The sequence below is a fragment of the Tetrao urogallus genome, assembly GCF_951394365.1.
Source record: "Tetrao urogallus genome assembly, chromosome: 7".
NCBI lineage: Eukaryota > Metazoa > Chordata > Aves > Galliformes > Phasianidae > Tetrao > Tetrao urogallus.
The window spans coordinates 36,714,073-36,736,353 of NC_136820.1; the positions used below are offsets into that span (position 1 = coordinate 36,714,073).

The window sequence follows — 22,281 nt, forward strand, 5'->3', positions numbered from 1 at the left end:
GACACTGATGCATGAATGGCCCATTGCCCACCGTCTCCATCAGGCCTCCCCACCTTGTTTCATCCCTTAGGTAAGTGGGCTTTGTGACCATGTTGGGTCTTCTTTCACATGTCCTCCAGAGGTCTCTTCTGACCTCAGCCATTTAGTGATCCTGTCATTCTTAAGCCCACAGAGCTTGTGCTACCCAGAAGCATGCATGAGAAGAGACTCATGTCCACAAGCAGCCTACTCTGCAGCCTGCTGGTTGGCTCTCCCCATCACTGCCAGCAGATGAGGTGTGCATGGACACCTGCTGATGAGCACATGGGCCAGACAGATGCCAAGTCTGGCTGTTGGTGGCTGAATGTGCACCACTGCCCAAGTGCCTGCCCAGTAAATGCCATCTGAATGTCACCCCACACTCGTCACTGAGGCAGGAATATTTTGGCCCCATGTACAAGCTAATGGGTGCAGGAGGAAATACCAGGCCTCTCCGTAAGGTATGCACGCACAGTGACACACCTCGAGGCTTCCTCCTTCTATCTCATCTCTGCCTTCTTATCAGACGTGCTTATTCACATGCATTACACAGAAGAGATGGTTCTGCAGTCAGTGCTGGAGAACTGCTGCACAACTGGAAAACAAATCCTGGCTGTGATAGCAGTTGCATAAAAGTACGAAGTGAGCCAGAACTTCCTGAGCCTTTTTGTCATTATTTGTGTCATTTCCCTTCCCCAAAGTGTTGCTCTTTTGGCAAGATGAGTTATTGATGTGTTGCAGCCAAGTATGTTTTCATATTTCTGTGGGGAAGTCAGTCTGCCTCCAAGGGGTAGCCTGCCTTGCTTGAGTTTTTACTTTACGCATAAGTTTGTTCGATCGTCCCTGAAAATAACCCAGTGTGTACCTGGAAATGGCTTATGGCTAACTGCATGAGCAGTGACACCTGCAGTGCCAAGGGAGGGTGAGCGAAGGGAGAGCTGCAGGCAGGGGTGATGGGAAAAGCCTGGCAGTGGGAATCCTCACACTCATTTTGAGGACTTCCTTTTGCCACAGACGAGCTCACCTTCCTGTAACGATACCACCCCACTGCCCACGTTGCACAGGCACTGCCAGCTGTGGGTGTTGTGGGGTGGCCGCTTGTCTCCTCCCCAGTGAGTCACTGTGCCCCAGCACCATGCAGCAGGGCTATTCCTGAAGTAGCATGAGCACAGCCCAGGATCGTAATGAGCCACTCCCACGGTCTGTCTGAAGTTTTGGGGCGTTGTTGAGTTTTGTTGGCACGCAGTTTATAAAGGAGTTGTTTATGCATTGTTCCAATTATTAGCTTTGGATGGGGATGGTTTTAGAAATGCATCTTGCTGAGTTTTCCTCAGAGAAGAGAAATGGATGCTCTGGCTCCCAACAGTGCTTTGGTGCTTGTTTAAAGGGAACAGGTATCAGAGAAGACAGGCAAGAAAGCCCTTATTTCTGCATCATCCAAATGCTCCTGCAGGGCTCTGAGAGAGAGCATGGGGAAACTCTGCAAAGGGCAGCAGTGGAGGCTTCAGTCTCAGGTTGATCTCAGGACAAACTTGACTGCTAGCTCTTCTGTTCCTATGCTACCTGCAACCCAGAGCTGTGTGTTCTCTACATACATAATTTCCTCTGCAGCTGGTGTCAGTCTCCTTGCAGGTAAAAATGAAATGACACAATAGGAATTAGCACAAAGGCAACCTGCTGGCAGAATCCCACTGCATGGGACACAATAGCCATCCCTCTGGGTGGCAGTGTTCCTACCACTGCTTTTCATTCCTTCCCCATCATCGGTTCACTTCCATCGCTTCAAGTGCATGGGGAACAATCCCTGTGGGATACTCCTGAGAGATACAGTATGCAATGCATCATTCTGGAGAGAAATCCCTGCTTAGCTGCAGCTTGCAGCTCATCTAAAATATCATCCTCAACTATTAGTGCCAGCAGCACTGGTTGGTGTTTAGTGTACCTGAACAGCCATCTGTTGGTTGTGTACCAGGCCTCTGAAGGGGTGTTTATCATACAGGAAGACCACATTAAAAAAAAAAACAAGCAAAAAATTCAGCATAACACTTTTCAAGCAATAGTAAAAGTTTCGGTGCAACCTTTAATTCTTACATGCACCTCATTTTTGCAGTATCTTAGCACTCGATAAGCACTTGCATAACATCCAGCCACTATTTGGCAATGATAAACATCTTAACTTTATACAATGGAAACTGGGGAACATATTTTAAACTCACCACCCCCTAAAGTTGTTTCCTATTGGTTCTGTAAATCTCAGAGATCAAAAGGCAGCAGCAAGGTATCAGAAAATTGAACACTGTTCTCTCAAGAAAAATGTGAGTATCCAAACCATTATGGCACCTCTTCTTTAAGTCAGCTACATTGGAAATCTGATCCTCAAATATCCTGATAGCTGCAGCCAATGTAAATATGAAGGGTACTCCCCTGAACAGCTCTCCTCAAAGCTGATGGCCATCTAGAGATTTGCAGCCAGCATTGGGCAGCTTGGCTATTCCCATCTGGTTTGGGTTTTTTTTTTGCAGAAATTACCATCAGAACTTAAGTGGTGCATGTTGCCCACATCTGCTGTGCAAGATTCAGGCAGTCCAGAAGGAGTGTGGTGTTCCAAGAGTAAGGTTTTGTCAGAAGCATTAATTGTTGGTTCCAAGTCCAAAATCTGTTAACAGCACCCTCCACCCAACACTTCAGCATGTGGAACAATGCATGTAGTGTAACTGGGTTGTGGAAGGAGACATACAGGGTCACAGCCCCACACTGCTTTCAAAGAACACAGCGACCACTTCTCAAGGCACTGAGCTGGATTTATTCATTCGACCATATCAGTATCAAACTGGAAATAATCTGTTTAAGATTACATGTTAGAAAGGAGCAGCATTAAATAATGGATGTATGAAAAAGAGACTGTGCTTCAGAAAAGATTCAGTGTACAACATACATAGTATGCCATTTTAACAAAAATGCTTAAAAAGAGTCATCCTAAGCATCAAAGAGAGTTTTATAAAAGTTTACGTTCTCATCCCATGGGATGTACAGAACTATGCAGTTTGCATAGTTTTACTATCATCCAAAACATCGTGTTTCAAATGTATGAGGCACAGCAAGAACAATATAATTCCATTTCCATAGGAACATAAACACAGTCTGTCACTAATGACATGCTTTCCAAACCGTAGCGCTCACGCCAATCATACACAAATTTAAAGCATTAAAAAGCAAGAGACTGGAGATTGCCCACTGTTACCAATATGAACTGACACTTGCCCTACCCTTGAAAACTAGCTGAGATATCCTTGCAGTAGCTGCAACATTAAAAGCTGGTGGAGGCAGGGCCAACTTGCTGTGCCACTCCCAGAGCTATCAGATACAGCCAGATACTCCCTCTGCCCAAGGAGCAGGGGGACAGGGAAGATACAAAGCTAAAACATATCTGTAACCAAGTGATGCTTTGACTCCAGTGACACCTGATATAGAAACTAGCTCAGCTTGAGGAAGCTCCTGATTTACATTGAGAACAACCAGAAACTGGCCAGGTCTCAAGACTGAAAAAAGACTTTTTGGGGGAAGGTTTTCACTAAGGACAGCTCAGACAGACCACATCTTATGGCCCGCATGCTCTTTTTTTTTTTTTTTTTTTTTTTTTTTTTTTTTTTTCCTTTTTTCTTTCTTTTTTTTTTTTTATGGCAATACTTGTAAGCATATCATATAAGCTTTACAAAAGTGTAAGGCCCAGCACAGGAAGGTCCCCCAGAAGAAGACATTCCTGCAGTGTTCTTTTTGTTGTCTTCTTGTTGGTCAGCCAGTAGATGCACCAATACCATTGCTTGAGATCAGCTTATTAGAGTCCCTAAGGGCTTAGCTTAATCATCTGTGCAATTACAAACTATTCACATTTTACAGCCTACAATGGCAATATTTTTATGTACAGATTTGAAAATCAAGTCTTAAAATCAAGTTTTAAGAGGTAGAGGTCCATTTCTGACCTGCCGATAGAAAACATTATTGGGTCAGTCATATTCTAATGCTGGTGGTGCCCTAACAATATTGAAGTAACCAGCAAGAGCTCCAAGGTCTATGTAAAGTGATCTTTGCCTCTTTACCAGGTCTGACTCCTCCATGCTCCCAGTACACAATGAGGAATCTAAAAAGAAAAGACACAAAGCACGCCATTATTGCACAGATAGCGCATCAATGCAATTTCATAGTTAAAGGCATTATTGGAATGATTAGCCTAGCATTTGCTTTTATTTGTTTGTGGTTTAGAAAGCTTCATTTTTAAAGCCAACATAAAATAAATCTCATATAAAATAAAATGAAAGATAACAAATCAACCCATAAATCCAGGACAAAGAAAAGTAAGCAGCTTGGTACTGCAAATAGCAAGTGTGCTCAGTTGCAAAAAAAACCCTGTCTGCTGGCACAGCTAGAGAGAGCTTCCTCATTCTCTGTGCCACAGCGCTGAAGGAGAGTTTGGTGCAAGAAAAAACTGCTAGTTTTCTGACAGTCGAGAATTCCCCTTCATTACAGGGGACTTTTCATTTAAGTAAACGACATCCTCTTTGTGACAGTGTAGAACAAACCTGGGAATGTCTGTCTCCGATTATTTTCTTTTAAGTCAAGGTCTGAAGAAACTTTGCAGCTGCAGAACTCCCCTGAATACTTGTGCAATGAGTGTCTTGGAATCTCAAGCACCTAAATTAGAGTTCCAGTGTAATGGTCAAATATTCTTTCATCTTCAAAAGAATTGATTGAGATAGCCTGTGCTGGTCATAGGATTATGCACCCATGAGGCAAAATCCAGAAGGAGCAACACCACTATAGATGTAAAGGCAGTGATTACTTTAAATGTTTCATTTCAACAGTTACTCATTAGTGCACCCAAAATTTTGCACAGGTATCTCTTCAAGTAATTAAATGAATGCAATTAAATGAATCACTTGTCTGGGCTCATTTTATAAATGTCCTTTATCAGGGTGATCCTAATATATTTTAGAAGTAGAAGAAAAGCATTTTGAAGCCTGCTAGTAAGTTGCTGACACCAAAATTCCCTTGAGCTTGATACTATCTGAGGCCACATATTTATGGGCTTTTTCTTTTTGTTTGTTTGTTTGTTTAACTGGCTCATGTGTTATCCTTCATAGAGCAATTATCAATGCACAAGGGAGCTGAATTCCATCCTGCAGTCATTGCACTTTTTAAAACAAAGGGCTTGTGCTGTTGACAGCATCATTACAGTTAGATTTTGTGTGTGTGTCTTATCTTTAAGGAGGCATTAAGTATTTATTTTCATGGCAGCTGTTGAAACTTTGCTTGCTGAAAGACAAATCGCTGACATAAATAAAACACCTGTAATATAGGGATGCATTTAGTCATCTTGGGACAACAATCTATACTTAATGAAAAACTGCCCCAAATGACTGCCAAGGCCTTTTCATGAGCCAATTCTTCTGGAGCCGCAGAATTCAGGCTAAGTCCTCCTGCTGAAGTCAATGAGTGTTTTACATAACACCTAATGAGTGCTGGGTCTGACCTAATCTGATTGGGATTTCTACTGATCTCCTTCCAGAAGCTTTTTGAGTTTAGCTCATTTCCAAACACTTTGTCAAGCTGAAGTTTGACACAATGTAAAATCTACAGAGTGCAAGGTAAGGCTGCAAGGTAAGGTATTACTTACCTGTAATGTTTTCTGGCAACTGCAGCTCCTTCCTTGCAAGTAGCCTTTTCCTTTCAAACAGTGCTGAGTCCAAACTCTGGCAACGTGGCTGGTCTTCTGGGGGTGGGTGTAAAGCTTCATGTTTCAATAATTCTGCTGCAGACAGTCTATGGTTAGGATTCCTTTCTAGAGCTGCTTCTAACAACTCCCTCATGGAAGTGCTACAGTCTTCAGCAATGTCCTCTAAAGGGGGAGCTTGTTTGTGTATCTGTTGGAATAATAATAATAATAATAATAATAATAATAATAATAATAATAATAATAAAGACTACTGATACAGTTACTGCAATAACAATGGAAAAAGAAGTCACAAATAATCACCTTGGTGGTCTGGGAATTCCTCATTTACAACTTACCACCTCTCCAAGCTAGTATAATCAAGTAGAACATAATATGTAACAACAGCAAATCCACTTTTTTATCAGATGTTATCATAAATTTTAAAACTCAAAGCAATTCTAAGAAAGTATAAAATCCAGTGCAGCACAAATTCACCAGACTTCTGTACCACAGCATGTGAACTACAGAATCAAGCTCTGTTTTTATCTGCAGCTTCTAAGCAAAACAGACCAACAGTGGGACAGAGATGAACTTGTTCCAATCAAGTTTCACCCTGTTCTATCCCTGTTCTTGCAGGAAGCCCAAGGCTTGTCAACTTGTAACAAAACCGCAGAGATTACTCCAGCTCAGTTTCAGCCTTCCACTAAATGATCAAAACCTACTTCTTCCCTCCCTCCCCCAAAGCAAAAAGGATGATATCATCTCTCTGACAAATATTTTGACAGTCTTTATATGACTGAAGCTTTCCCAACAAGAGTACAGGAGCCTCTTCAATGAAAGCAGAGATATGGTTTTTCTAAGGGCACTCACAATATAGAGGTAGGATGGATATGCAGAACGAGGATATCTGTTCACCCAGGGCGGAATGCCAGTTTGCATGTGAATAATAGTAGCTCCCATGCTGTAGATGTCTGCTTTGGTTGTGTGGCCTCGGCACAGGATAACTTCGGGGCTCATGTAAATCTGTGAAACATAGCAAAAAAAAGACTATCAGCAGTGGAAAACAATAAGCAATGACCAGCCATGATATGCTGCGATTTGAAACACACACACGACAAATCCCTCTGATACCTGCAGCCTAGAGACCAAGCACCAGCTGGGGAACAGATTTTCTGCTCTGTTACACTGAACAATACACAACTGTTTGGGCAGAACTGGCTTTCTTAGTCTTCTCTCCACTCATTATCCAATAACCAGCACGGTGGGGAACCACCCTAAGAAATGGGGCAGCGAAGCACAAGCCAGGTCTAAGGTAAGGCACAGATTAAAAGTCAGCTCCTGCTGTGTGACCAAGCCCCAGAGCAGCTATTAAGGCAAGCGTCTCTCTCCCACTTCTTTCTAAACCAGAAATTCCTAAAACCTAAAACTAATTTCTAAACCAGAAATTCCTTGCCGTCCAAGTTATGGTTTCCATCCAAAATTTTCCACAGAAAAGCTGAGCTTTGTCAGAGCAGTTGAAGCACTCTGAGGGCACCTCCCTGCCGGCTGAGCTGGGGTGAGGAGAGCTGAGATGCCAGAGGCACTGCCTGCCCACCGCTGCCGAACACCTGGCCATGCGCAGGGGGAAGGTTTCAGCACCGAAATGCCCTGGTTGTCGCTCCTGGTTTCCACTTTTCCCTCACCCAATTGCCCTCTGAAGGAGCCAAACAGATCTTTAATTAGTTCATGTCATCCTGCCCCAAAGAATCACATTAAAAGCCATTAATTGAGACAAGGGCAGGAAGTTAAATCATCGCCGCATTGCTGGCCTGCTCACTACCAGATGGAGAATGGCCGCAAGGCTCACGCAAATACCATGGAATATTTCCCAGTAAATCACACATCACATCTGCAACCAGAGCTGTGGACTGGAAGCACACGCCCAGGAGCACGTCTGGAGCTGCTACTGACTCCTGTCCATTGCTCTCCTCAAAGCTGTGGTAGAAAGAGGCATCTGCCACAATTAAGTCTCACAAAGACCAAAGAGCAGAATCCCATTTTTATGAAATAAGTAATTACAACTGCATACAATGCAAACAATGCAACTACAGTGAAATCTGTACGGATGAAAAGCAGTTACTTTCATGAGGAAAAAGGATGCTGGAAGTATAACCTGTCTGCAGTTACAGTCAGAGTGTGAGAAAGGTCAAGACACACCCCGATTGCACAAGGACAAAAAGCAAACATGAGATGTGCACCCACACTGTGATTTCAGACTGATTTCGTCTGGCTTGAGCTCAGCTGCCATCAAGGTGGGCAGCCCAACCCCCGATCCTGTCACACTGCCACTGCTCTCTGCTGCTGGGCTGGCAACCCAGCCATATCAGCCTTTTTTTTTTTAAACACCGTGCTAGTTTTAGTTTAGCATTCTTGCAAATTAACCACACCCTCGATATTTAAATACCTCAGCAATATTTGCAGCTGAAGCTTGTGCAATTTAACAGTGACAGAAACATGGCACAGTACATAGCTAGTACCTAGACCCTCAGAGGAGAACACTAACTCCAACTGTGGCCTCCTGAGTGAAAACCAGCCCCGGCCAGTGCAAAAGGAGCCAGGAAGTTCCTATGAAGGAATCTGCACGGCATCCCCTAATAAGGGGATGTCATTACACAGCCATATGCAGAAACAGCCCTCCTGGACAACAGCTGCACCACTTCTTAAGGCTATGTAACGGAGGTATAAAGCTCAGGAGGACTCTGGAGCAAGAGATGAGATCTTACATGGAAGAAACAATGAGAAAACAGTGCTGTGCATCTGAAGAAAGCATTTGCGAATGACTGGACTCCACAAAGCTCAGCATGAGTGCTGTCAGTCTCGTGAGCACAAAAACTCATATGCTAGCATTCACAATGTTCCTGTAAGTCTTCGACTGGAATTTCAGCATCTCTTCTCCCAGTAATCTTTCCACAGCCTACTTGTCACCCAGCGTGCTGCAGCAGAGCACCAGATGGCCAGTTCTGAAAACCAGCTGCCCCTCTACACCACTCTGTAGGATACAGCACACCACAGGACCCTGCATGTTTTAGAGCTGCATGGACTGTCTGCTTCCTGTGGGCATGTCTGCAGGTGCTCAACAATGCAAATACATTTTTCTTTCTGAAAGGGAAGTTTAAGTGTTTCTCATAGTTGTGCTTCCCAACATTAACTTGAACTGTCCTCCAACAGCCAGGGTTGGACCATCACCTGCTCCACAAACCTGCAAACTGCCCATCTAAAACAACTCTATCCTTGGGAAATTATATAGCAGGGCTTCCATCCCATTTTTCCTATCATGTCCCTTCCAGTCCTTTTTTTTTTTTTGATTCTTATTAATAGCATGCACGCACCCACACAAATGATCAAAGCACATACATTAAATGCCAAAAAGCACATTACTTCCAACACAGTAAGCATTTTAAACTCTTAACTCCTCTGACAACACAAATGCCTGAGTATTTTCCCAAATATTCTGAAAACAAAAATCAAACAAGCTTGGCATTCTGTGAAATATGACTTTATCCTACCCTTCCAAGGAAGCAAGATGCTCTCTGTCAGTTACATGAGTATCTCCTCTGTACACATGCCTATGCTGTGAAAGAGCATCAAAATAGTAAGTGCCAACAGTTTAGCTGGAGTGTTTCCTGTAAACAGCCTCCTGTGGCAACAGAGAGCAAGCAAAGGCCCCTTTGTAGCAGCTATCCAAGCTAATTGCTGCTGCTTTGCTGTTTGCTAAATTGCCAGTCTGGAAACACCGTGGTATGAGAGTACTCAAATGGTGAGCAGGACCTCTCTGCGTGTTCAGAGTCCAAGTCATTGAGAATGTTTAAAGCCCCTGCCTCCTTTGCTGTAACACCTAAGCATTTTACCAGATAATCATCAACCACGCAGTACATAATCTCCATAGAACATAAGGACTACAGACATGTGGGAAATGCTAAAGAACCCACAGGTTTGTTGTTTCTGTGGTTTCAAAGGTGGAGTGCTCAGCAGGTCATCCCAGTCAATGGCTAGTATCTTGGGAGAAATCTTTGACAGAGCAAAGAACTAAATTCCAGTCTGAAGCATCTCTGACCAGCAGCTGGTGCACTGCAAACCACCCTCCCCAGCACACTGTTCCTTTGTTTGGCTTCAGAGCATCCCGACTTCCTCCTTGACTTCATGTTGAATAATCACTAACAGGTGGGACAGCAGGGAAGCTAACACAGCTTTCAAAGTGCAACACCTGACTCCACTCAGCAAGTTAAAAAAAAAACAAAACAAAACATTAAAAACTTACAAATAAATATTAACATCAAGTAATATATGTATTTACTCTCAAGCTCCAAAATTGAATGTGGGCATCACAGTAATAGGAGTGATACAACACACAGATTTTTTGTCCTCTTTTGTCTTACCTCTGTTCCTCTAAGGTCTTTGGGATAGTAAATGTCCTCAGTCATTTGAACACTTAAGCCAAAATCCACCAGCACGGCCTTAGTTGACATAAACACAATGTTGCTTGCTAAAAGAAAAACAAAAAAGTGGCATTTAAGGTTCTAGCATGTTGGGCATTTATTTCACAATGTGACTGTTTCATTTGGATGTTTGCCTGAAACAGGAGGCCAGCACAACCAGTCCCAACAGCCAGTCCTTCTGCTAGCCAGAACATGTCTGTTAGTGATCCAAGACCAATTTTTAATTATATCTCAGAAAATCAAGCAAGACTGGTTTGTTTAAAAGCAGAAATTAATGTCTGGTCATTTTTCTAACAAAACAAAACAAAAATAAAATAGAGTGAGAAACAGAGAAAATTGCTGAGGGCAAAGAATCAAGCTGGGGGACTGATGGAGATCTCTGCACAGCCAGTCTGCTGGCTTGCTCTGAAGAGCCTTCCTGTCTCCAGAGTTGTGAGCATGCTGTGCAACTATTGCTACAGACAACAAAACTGTGGTCACCAAGGGATTTCTTAACACAAGCAAAATAAATAAGAACTGAGGCCCCTCCACAGCCACCATACCTGTCAGCAACAGTGGCTCAGCATAATGAAAGAAGACAAATGCAAAAGTAAGAAAAGGCGGAGTTCCCTGTCTGAATAGCAGCACTATCTAGGAGCTTCATTCACCTTCCTTCATCAAACTCTGCCTAAGGCACAGTGTACTCAGAGACTTTCTCTGCAGCTGTATTTCTGATCAAATATTTATGAACGTAATGCTTCTTTTTAAGTCTTGAGAAATTCTTATTCATTTCTTCTGCAGCTACACATAAATCTCCAAGTTATGCAAGAGAAATATATTTTCCCCCCAAAGCAAACAGTGGAGTCAGGTGATTTCCCATCTTGACAGTGCCCGCCGATACAGTGGGAAGAAACAGAATTTCATTGCACTATACTGATTCCTCAAGTAATCTCCCAGAAAACTGCTTACTTACAAGTGCTATGAATAAATGAATAAATCAGTAATTTTAAGTATAACTATGAAGATACAGATTTTACACAGCACATAAAAAAATCACGTAGAATGCAGCATTGCCATTAAACGTGGCAAGTTTTGCTGCCTCCTTGGGATTGCATTAAACTCCAGCTTCTGTCAGGCTCTGCTTCACTTCTTGTGTGACACAGCTGAAAAAGCCCAACACTGACCCTACACTCAATTAGGCCACAACAACCCCAGGCAACATTACAGGCTTGGGGCAGAGTTTCTGAAAGACTGCGTGGAAGAAATGGGCCTGGCAGTGTTGGTCAATGCTCAGCTAAACACGAGCCAGCAGTGTGCCCAGGTGGCCAAGAAGGCCAATGGCATCCTGTTTTGTATCAGAAATAGCTGGCAGCAGGTGCAGGGAGGTGATTGTCCCCCTGTACTCAGCTCTCGTGATTTAACAGCTTGAAGGGTTAAAACAACCCACTGATCTACTGCTAAAATCCAACAGAAAGTGGTTCCTCCTTCTTGGCTCAAGGAAGCCTTTCTCTCACTAAAATCCCAATCCCCCATATGTCAGCATGACGGACTCAATAGAAGAGGATTCAATCAGGAAGAAATCAGATGTATGGGGACTTTTTCTACGTCAGGTATCTGAGGCAGAGAACTGGGTAGTATTCCAAATAAACCTTTTACTAACATAACAGAATAACAACTGTTGGAGTTGGAAGGGACCTTTAAAGGTCATTTGGTCCAACTCTCCTCCAAGGAACAGGGACACCTACAGCTTGATCAGGGTGCTCAGAGCCTTGTCCAGCCTCACCTTCAGTGTCTCCAGGGATGGGGCACCCACCATCTCTCCTGTTCCAGAAGGCACTGGTAATTCCTAATAATCATCCTGTCAACTAATTATTCTAACACTTTAAGTTGAATATTTCTATTTTACACACACAGAAAAAAAAATCTACTTTAAGCAAAAATAAATTTACAGAGGAAATATGTCTTAATTAGAAACACTCTTACTAGAGTGGCAGGCAGATTTTATCTGTTTGCAGTGGGGAGGAGATACTGGGAGGAATAGTATTCAATATTAAATTATATGCAGTGCATTAAAGCTGTATGATAAAGCAATTAAATATGATTCCAATAATTTTAGTTTTAGTATCAATATATTTTGATGATTTACACAAGTTAATGCCCAGGGGATTTTAAAAACAAACAAGTTGAAATTTGAAATAATTGTTAAAAGAAAAAAAAAAAAACAATAGAAATTATGTATTTAGTTCCAAAACGGAGTCAAACTGAGGAACAGCCATGTACAGGCACAGAACTACTAAAAGCAGGCACAAGAAGAAGACAGGAAAGATTTAGGTTGGATGTCGGGGAAGTTCTTTATCAAGAGCATGGTGAGGTGCTGGAACAGGCTGCCCAGAGAGGCTGTGGGATGCCCCAAGGTGTTCAATGCCAGGTTGGATGGGGCCCTGGGCAGCCTGGTCTAGTATTAAATGGGGAGGTTGGGGGCCCCGCCTGCAGCAGAGAGGTTGGAGTTTGAAGATCCTTGAGGTCCCTTCCAACCCAAGTCATTCTATAATTCTAGGAAGGGAAATATTTAGGGTAAATTTCCACAGAAAGAAGCAAACTTCTGGCTTAATGCACATGCACTCTGATAATTTCGCTCAAACTTCTTTTGATTTTTATTTCAAATCTGTATTGCTCAAGAAAGGCAAAGGACCGATGACTTTTGAATCATCCTCTCTATTAACATAGCAATAAATAGTGTATATAACTTATCTGAAGAACCGATCTTGTTATCTGTTGGCATGATCCAGTTTCTCCGTCCCTGTGATGCAAGGCTACGCACCCCACCTCTGTAGCAGGCTTTTAGGAGAGCCCCACCCTGATCTGGAACAGAGAGCACCCCCAAGGAACAGAGCACACTTACGTTTGATATCATGGTGGATAATCCTTTTGGAGTGGAGAAAGTCGAGCCCTTTCAGGATATGCTTTGTCACCCAAATTATTTCAAATTCTCGCATAGGCCCACAGCTCTCCAGCTTCTCCATGACAGATCCTCCCTCCCCAGCTTCCATGAAAAGATGAATGGTCTCATCCCACAGAATAGCTCCATATAATTCAGCAATGTTTTCATGACGGAAACATGCCTGTATTTCTACATCTGATGGTTTGAACTGTTCCACTGGCACCTAGGAGGTGGAAACAGAACCACATAAAAGCAGCTCAAAACCCAGGTTATTTATAGGTTTGTTTTCCTATAGATTAAAATGGAAGAAGGAAGTAAAGGGCTCTTAACTACTTGTTTAAATATGAAGCTTTATTTTGATCTTGTGCTTTATTCTTTTCTAATCCAGATACATCCTGTTCAAAAATAAGAGAATTTTTGGAATCTTGCCTTAATAAAAAGTGCAGTCTTCCAGAAAAAGCAATGTAGCAAGAGTTATTCCCGTCAAAAACGGGTGGTTGTTACGCAAAAGCTCTATGCAAACTTCCTGGTGAAGGAGATAAAAATCCCACTGCATTTTTAGCTAGCTTTGTGCAGCCTCATCTGCTCTACGAGAACTGTACACGCTTTTGACATGTGGATCAGTGCTTGCAGCACAACAATGCTCAGCACGGTCTGCAGACTGACAGTACTCCACACCGTTACTGACCTTGTTTAACTCCTTATCAGCCTTATTTTATGGCTTCTGAGAAAGGAAGTCTGCTCTAAAGTGAGCACTCAGCAACACTTTATTTATTTTAAAAGTACTAACGGCAGATTATTAAAGCAATAGGCAATGTTTGTTTACACTCAGGAAGGCTATTATCACTCTTTTTATTTTCTGCCCCTCAGGCTTGTGGCTGTGAAGCAATTAACACACTAATAATTTTAGTGCAGTGAGAAATACTTTTTGCACATTCAGAAACATTAGATAACTTTAACCCTGCAGTGGGTTATGCAGGACTGGCAAACTACATCCTTTTCTAGGCCCATAGGTTTGGCAGAAGGGCAGGACATACAACTCCCTGCCTATTCTGTTGCACATAGAAGGCAGGTACTTATTCACGAGTGGCGGGGTATAGACAAGCATACCACTTGAGTTTTTGCTGACCCTCAATTCAGAATAGTTCATTGAAAGGTGATGTTAGAAGAAAACACAGGCTTGCATTAACATAGAGGGGTGGTCAGCAATCTCCTAGAGACATCTCTCAAGCTTATGCTGAGTTAGTGTCCAAAACACCATGAGATCTGCACATAAGCTGAGGTCACTATGACATAAATGCCATTGCAGTAACAAAAACACATGTTTGAAAGCCTCAGTTGAAGGGTGGGATCCCAGAATCATCTGCAGAGGCAGGGTTTCGTTATCATCTCCAGCAGGGACATGATTCGATGTTGATACATTACTGCCACAATTACTGCAGGACAAGCATAAATTCTTCCATTTACCCCAGGCACAGCTGCAGAGGGTAGCAGGCCTGCCCACAGGATAGCTATACAGGCTTCCAGACACTTCCACAGCGCTTAAACTTTTTAAGTCTCAAGGCTGAAAACAAGTTAACAATTAAAAACATCCATTTCTCTTGCTTTACGTAGGCCAAAGGAACACAGGCAATATTCAGCCCAGTAGTGGAATGTAATGCAGACACATTTAAAAATACACTACATGCTCCATGTCACACAGTATCTGCACATAGATAAAGCTCCTGAACTAACATACCAGTTTACATGCCATCCGTTTCTTGGTTTCTCTATCTTGGGCCAAGTACACCTTCCCAAAAGCTCCTCGCGGAATAAAATCAGAGCCAATATTCCTATAAGTCAGCTTCCACGGAAACAGGAGCACATCCGAGTCAATCTGATAGCGGCCATTCTTGGGAGTGATCTGTGGAGTTAAGTTACAATGAAATAATAAATCACTCTGAAGTTAAAACTACATCAAGTCTAATTAATCTTATACATGGGATGGAAAAAAAATATATGTTGCTTATGAATGTACACAATGCACGCAATCTGTTCAGCAGTCTTTATTTAGAAACACCAAATGGGAACAGCATGTGAGGTGTGGCATCCATTCACAGCCCAGGCATCCACGTTTCTCTCAAGTGACTAACTCACAAAGTGTAAGTTGCAATTAATTGTCTTGAAACAACAACAACAGCAGCTGGGTTAATGAAATTACCCACCTCTTGTTATTAGATTTACCCGCACATGTTTGCCCTTCCTGCAATCTGCTAACTTGTTATGCCACATAGCTGTTACTCACAGGCTATCTTCTATGATGTGAGCAAGAGTTTCAGCATTTCCTAATATGAAATGGACTGCTAGAAGAATTTCAATTTTCCATCTCGTATCAGAATTTCTGCTGCTTACGAAGCAGTTGAAGAAGTCCGCTGTGATTTCACCAGCTACCTTCTTGCAGTTTTACTTTGCAGCTGAAAAGTGACTGGGAGTCGCACTATCTGTTTTAGGTGGTCATGCATAGAGAGCCTTGGGTCTCTGCACTGTCACCAGGGCAAGGAGGTTCCTCTACGAAGTGGTCCTGAGCATCCAAGTCAGTATCTTGCTCTGAATTGCCCTTTGGAAGAGCTCCTTCCCTCTGCACATGCCAGAGATCAAACTCCTAACTGTAGTGATGGAAGTCTTGCTTCAGGTTTGATGTTGGTTCTGAAGTCTCTTCATATTCTCTTAGCTAAAACAGCACTAATGTTTCCAAATATGCTTCTTATTAAATCAGGGATATACAGCATCACCACTAAACAGAATATTGTTAACCTGTTTACTGACGGGTAACCAAGATGCTTAAAGACATATAAAAGTAGATCAAAGATATTTATCACTGTCTGTCACATGGTCTCACTGTGCTCAGCTCTTCTGTGGCCCTTTGTAAGATAACAACATCTCAGAAGATTACCGGTTTTAGATTTAAGATGTCACGCACAGAATCTGTGCTTTACCTTGGTGGTTTTGATTTAGGAAAGTATCTAAAGCTGGCACTCATGACTAGTATTTAAATATGTGAAATAAGTTCATTCTTAGTTAACTTTTGGGACGATAAGTTCTTAAGTGATGTGGAGGGTGCCTTTTTAACACAAGCGCTTTGCTCAGGATGAGCAGAATGAGCCTCCCTGGTACTTATTAGAACCAAGGCAAAAATTGTACCAGCTCCTGCACCTCCCCTACGCACTTTTATGTTTCACAGGCAGAAAGTAGCTAGTCTGCATGTGTTACAACTGTCTAGTAAGCAACACGGATACAGAGTGGATCTGCAGAACAAAAGAGATCAACAAACAGCACGCTGTTCGCATTTCAGCAGGCTTTGCATCAGACTAGATCCTTGCCTGACACTGAACTGAACATTCTCCTGTGGCTGTAGCCTGCTGTCTTCCAGCTTAAAAAAACTCAGTGTGGGCACTCAGAGGCCCTTCGCAGTGCAGTCTGTGGGGTAAGCAGACAGCCAGGAATGCTCCTGACCCTGGCTAAGGAGCGGCAGCTACATGCAGTGCAGATGTGCCTGTTGAAATGCATCCATTGGTGAGGCCCTGCCTTCAGTCCTCAGTTGCTCAATGAGTCACGTGCACCTAATAACACCTGGTCCATACCAATTGTATGCATCTATAGAAATAATATCCAAGCAAAACAACTGTGAGTACATAAAACAGTGCCTACCCTAAGTATAGGACACATTTAATGTTAGTAATTGTCATTTCAGTGTTACAATTCAAGACGTGACCATTTTGCAATATTCCCTCAAAATCAGGATAACTCATTATGCTTTGCTGTTTCAGTGCTAAGAAACTGGCAAGGCTCAAGCAATGAATCCTCATGTACAAAACACACTGCATGCAAGAATTTTAGATGACAGATCTAGAACATACTAAGAAAACAGCAAGACAAAAATACATGAATAAACTTCCGTTTTATGATTGGTTGTTTCCAAAGCAACATTTTGATTTTACTAGCAGTTCAATGACACTAGTAGCCATAGGTGTTTATAGAAGAAAGGTCATTTTAGGAAAAAAATTATTAACATCTCTCAAGACACCGCATCTATGCTTGCATTTAGCATTGTGTGATATATTACACAATATTGTATTTCTAAACATTGCTGTTGATGTTAAACACCTTTTCTCCTTGTGTTACCATGTTTTGCAACCTTTTGTGCAGATAATGAATTCAGAATAGATTGCAGACCTTTACTTGGGAATTGAGCATAATGATCTCTGCTACTGCATGAGCAAAGGCACTGGAGAACTCCCAGATGCTCCTTGTAAGCCCTCACATCTGTGGCTTTTGCTTTCTTACTGCACGTATTAAACTTGCCTCCAGCACTGGGAAATGCCTTCTAATCTCCAGGCTACCAACACGCAACACAGACTGCATCTTTCTGAGCAGATGTTTCTTCACTGCTGCCTGGGACTGCAGGGGCTGGATCTGATGTCCCTAGGAATACCCTCCAGGCTCAAGCTTCCTGTTACTGCTCAGTCTGCCTGTTACAGCTGGGACTGGAAGTGATCTCCACTTAGATTCAGCAATAACTTGTAACACTATACCTACTAATTTTCAAGTGAAAAGAAAAAAGGCATACCATATTCAAGAGGATTCCAGATTCTTGCTGTCTGCATCCTTTAAATTGTTTTGCAGCGTTAGACACCTGATTTGCAAAAGCAAGCAGGTCTTCCACAGTCCCATATTTGACGGAGGACATCAAAGAGACCTCCCTCTCACAAAACAGTAAAGATTCTGCACGTTCTTCATTTTGATTTTCCTCTTCACACATCGTAATTAAGCTGTCCTCATAGACGGCAAGGTCTCCACCTGGATAAAGGTTTTCCATGATGTCTATCACTTCAGACATATTTAAATTAGTTAGCAACAAGTCAATTTCCTCTTTGCTATCACTACCCGTGCTCATATACTCCATTACTGTCCACTTTGCAAAACCACTCCTGAAAAAAAGAGAAATAAAACAAACCTGAGGACATTTTTTCATCTGAATCTACAGTAGCAAAGCAAGAAGGAAAAGAAGTGATCAGAGTGAGAGTAGTTCATTGTTACATGGTTAGATTTTTAAATTACTTCGTATTAAGAAAAGTCATAACGAGTAGAATGGGTATAGAGGAGAAGAAGAAAAAGTGTCCACTAACAACCTATTTTGGAAGTTATTTGTGAACTCTTCCAACCATTCAACTTTGGACTTTACATAAAATTTCTCAGTGGAGGTAGTGACACAGTAAGGAAGCATGAGCCAGTTATGCTTTGCTGGATATGCAAAAATGGAGCACCCTCAGTGCCACTGCAAGGACTCATCATTTGGAAATGGATGACAAACAGGGATATAAATGTATCATATTAATTTATCCCCAAGATTTTGTGAACAACTTATGTGATGTGTCCAGAAAGAGCAGAAGATCACAGAGCAAAGCTAATAAGCATCCACCACTAATAAACACCTGTTAGTATCACTGCATGAAGCACCATCCATCACCAGCTGAGATACAACACCCACCTTTTCTGCAAATGACTGACTAGAATTAGACTTGAACTGAAATTTTTACCAATTTACGAAAAAAGTCAGAAGTAGAGTTACTATGAAAGTAATGAACTTCTAAAGCAGTTTCAAGCACTTTACTATTCCTACTATCCCTTACTATTCCTAATAACAACTTTTAAGATACATCTCGGCCATTTGGCTGAAATGGAATTTAGCTCTAAGGAACTGGATTCAGCATCCCAAGAAGTCCTTTCTCGTCCCAGATTCCCAGATTGAACCAGAGTTATTCTACCCAAGTGAAAGGCATGTACACGATCAGCCATTACCATTCTTACACACACAGTTTTCAACACGTAAATGTCTAAGTGAACTTACCTTATATTTATCCCAGTTACATCACACAAAATCATCAAAAAGGTCTCAATATAATGGGTAAAGACGTCATGTTTCTCCAACCCGTATTTACCACCAATGATAGATTCAAAGTGTTCCTTTGCAGTCTATTAAAAAAGGCAAAACAAATAAAGCCATGGCACACCAGCTCAAGCAGAAGGACTGGTTTATGCTCATATGATCATTTGTTTCACAGGCTTCATGGAAAGTAAAAGTAGTAATCACAAGGCTGAGTGAGATAACAGGGGATTTTTTGCAGAAAAAGATGACAGCTAAAAAGAGTCAAGCTGCTGTATGATCACCCAGATTTCCAGGTACTACTGCAAAGTAAGTTTTCCATGGTTAGGTCTGGAGTTTTATTCTCTCTGCCTCATGCTTGATGATAGCAAAGAAGAGACGAATCTTCTTTTCCTCCAGTAGCACATACCCCATTCAGAGAGCTCTCATTTCCCTTTTTCATAAACCACCTATTCTCAGTAAAAGATGACGAGCAAACAAAAAAATACTTACAAAAGAAAAAAAGAAAAGAAATAAGCACAACCTATTTATCTCAGGCACCACCAGCAGACTCAGTCCCCCGAGGTCATGAAGCAATGCAGCTTGCCCAGATACAGTTTCTGGTTATGATCACTATCTTACGTCCCCGCAAGGACGAGGAAGCTTTGCGGCACATATTTCTCATGGGCTGGAAGATGCTTACGTCAGCTCTAACGTCGAAGAAAAATGAGTAAATTGGTGCAGCTGGCAGAGAAATTCAGACCATGTGCTGCAAGCTCAAGAGGCAGGACAGGAAAACTCAGCATGGGCAGAACAAAAAATGGCATGAGAGAGCTGCGGTACCACATCCCCCCTTCCAAAGCCCTATGATGGGCTCAGCAGCCTGCAGTCTACATGCTGGCACCCAGTATCAGGGCATGGAGGGGGAACCCCCAAGCATTTATCTAGCAGGGTGCTGAGAGGGGTCAGGGTTTTGTCAGCCTACACCTATACAAGAACTAGCAGAAGCCCAAGCTGTTATCTAATCCCTAGCATCTCACCCTACCACGCTACTACCCTAAAAGCCTACAAGTGGTTACTCTCAATCATAGAGGAGATTTCTAGCCTTTGCCCCACAGCTGGGCTTTTATTTGTTGCTTTTATGATGCCGAATTATTGGGAGTAAAGAGAAAAGCATCAGCCAGTCTACTAACGGGAACTGTGGGGCTGCTTCTGAAGAGCAAGGCTGGGTTACACACCAACCTCGGGGGACTTTGTGCAGAAAAACACAAGCCTCCAGAGGCCCGTCCCTTGTGGGCAGAGACAAGTGAGCGCCACAATTAAACTAATTCACTCCTTGATAATACTTTCATACCATAGACCACAGTGCAGCTGACAGCAAACGCAGCTCTCCATAAGCTCTGTGCCTCAACATGTTCCCAAACCACAGCGTGAAGCTAACAGTACTCTCAATTCCATACCAACGCTTGTGTTGGGCACTTAAATAAAGCTGTAGGTCTTTCTGTACAACCCAGGTATCCGTCACTAATCACGAGAAATCACGGCACTAATACTGTTCTACCTGTGTTCTCAGCTGGATTCAGGTTTTATCTCAGCTTGATCTCTCAGGTCAGTTGCTACAGCACGGGACTGCTTCTCCAATTCTGTCATTATTTCAACACCATCACATGAGCCGCCTGCCGGCCAAGAATTTATTTTTCCCGTTTATGACGAACGGCATTTCCTTAAAACGATCTTTCTGAGAAAAAGATCTCCTTAACGCGTCCTCATACCCGCCCCTCGCAAACACCAGCAACAGCACAGCGGGGAGCGCAGCTCCGACGGCGCTGACCCGCTCACCCGCAGGACAGGGCTCCGCCGCCCCTCCCGCTCCGCAGCGCCTCAGGTGCCGGCAGGTGCCGCCCGCCCAAGACCCCCGCGCCCCCCCCCCGCGCCGGGCTTACCTGCGGGGCGCCGGCAGCCTCCCGCCCGTCCTCCCGCCCGCTCTCAGCCGGCGCCGCGGCCGCTCGGCCCGCAGCGGGAAGCCCCGGGGGCGGGCGGGGCGCGGGGCGGGCTCCGGCCGCGGTTTCTATTTCGCTTTACGGGAAGGCGGGAGTCAGCGCCGCCCCGCCGGGACGCGCCGCCGGAGCTCGGAAAAGCGGCGCGGTGTTTTCCGCACCCCACGCAGCGGCGGAGCGCAGCCTGGGGAGCTGTGTCTCGTCCCGCCGGCAGCGCTGTGAGTCGTGCCGCAGCGTGTCGCAGCCCCACGCGACCCAGAGCGCTGCACCCGTTCGGAACGCGAGCACGGTGTAAGCGTTAGCTAAATAAAAGTTGAGCTGGAAGTCTGGTGGAATTTAGGACAACAACGTGTAGGATTTGATGGCGGCATTCGGATTAAAATGCTCCGGGTGCCGGTACTGTTAGCTTGGCAGTTGATGCAGGGCAGCGCTTTGCTTCTCGTCCCAGCGGCGGTAACTCCGGCAGGGCTGTGCTGACCCGCGGCCTCTGCCGGTGTTTCATCGCGGAGGGAATGGCGCCTCTGGTCGCCGACCCTGCACCTCGAGCAGCCGTGGGGCGGAACCGCCACACCATCCCAGGAGACAAGCACTGCCTTTTCTGTCTATTATCTGCATTATAAAGGACTGTCCATATTTGCGTCCATTACAAAGCTTTCATTACAGACGTTTGGGACAGGCTCCCCTCAGGGCTTCAGTGTTGGGGCATGCGTGGCTTTTTTTCTGTTTGTTAGCCAGACACACTGAGTGCCCTGTCTGAAGGTCACAGGTACATCCCCTGCTATTCAAAACAGTTCAAAGTATGGCGCAAGTGGTGTTCTGGAGTGCTCAGGGACCACGATGCACCAGGACAGCAGCAGGACAGAGCATGCAGAACCCTTCCAGCAGCACTGACCTCTGCTTTCTCCTCCAAAACACACAGGTGATAAATACGTTGGCAAACCTCCACTAAGAAATACGTACCTTCTGTGTCAGGTTTGAACTTGTTCAGTGGTGCTATTCTGGGTGGGATGCCATCCAGAGGGACCTAGACAGGCTGCTCAGTAGGTACAGGAGAACCTCATGAGGTTCAGCAAAGCCAAGTGCAAGGTGTTGCGCCTGGGTCGAGCCAACCCCAATAAATGCATGCTTAGGGAGGTAAAGATGGAACACAGCTCTGCTGGAAAGGACCTGGGGGTACTGGTAGACAGCATATGGACATGAGCCCTAGCAGCCGTGTAAGGCAACTGTATCCTGGGCTGCATCAAAAGAAGCGTGCTAAG

At 43.7% G+C, this 22,281-nt stretch overlaps 1 protein-coding gene across 1 annotated transcript; it reads right to left on the bottom strand.

Annotated features, from left to right (window-relative positions):
• Window positions 1-4,022: 4,022 nt before the first annotated feature.
• Window positions 4,023-19,105, bottom strand: MAP3K8 (mitogen-activated protein kinase kinase kinase 8; the record flags this gene model as incomplete). Its single annotated transcript, XM_079538618.1, has 8 exons — window positions 19,011-19,105; window positions 17,730-18,090; window positions 14,862-15,026; window positions 13,085-13,346; window positions 10,144-10,250; window positions 6,599-6,751; window positions 5,690-5,936; window positions 4,023-4,156 (listed from the first exon to the last, which is right to left on the bottom strand). Exons 1-8 carry the CDS (start codon window positions 19,043-19,045, stop codon window positions 4,023-4,025), a joined length of 1,464 nt encoding a protein of 487 aa, XP_079394744.1. The 5' UTR covers window positions 19,046-19,105.
• Between the last annotated feature and the right edge of the window lie 3,176 nt (window positions 19,106-22,281).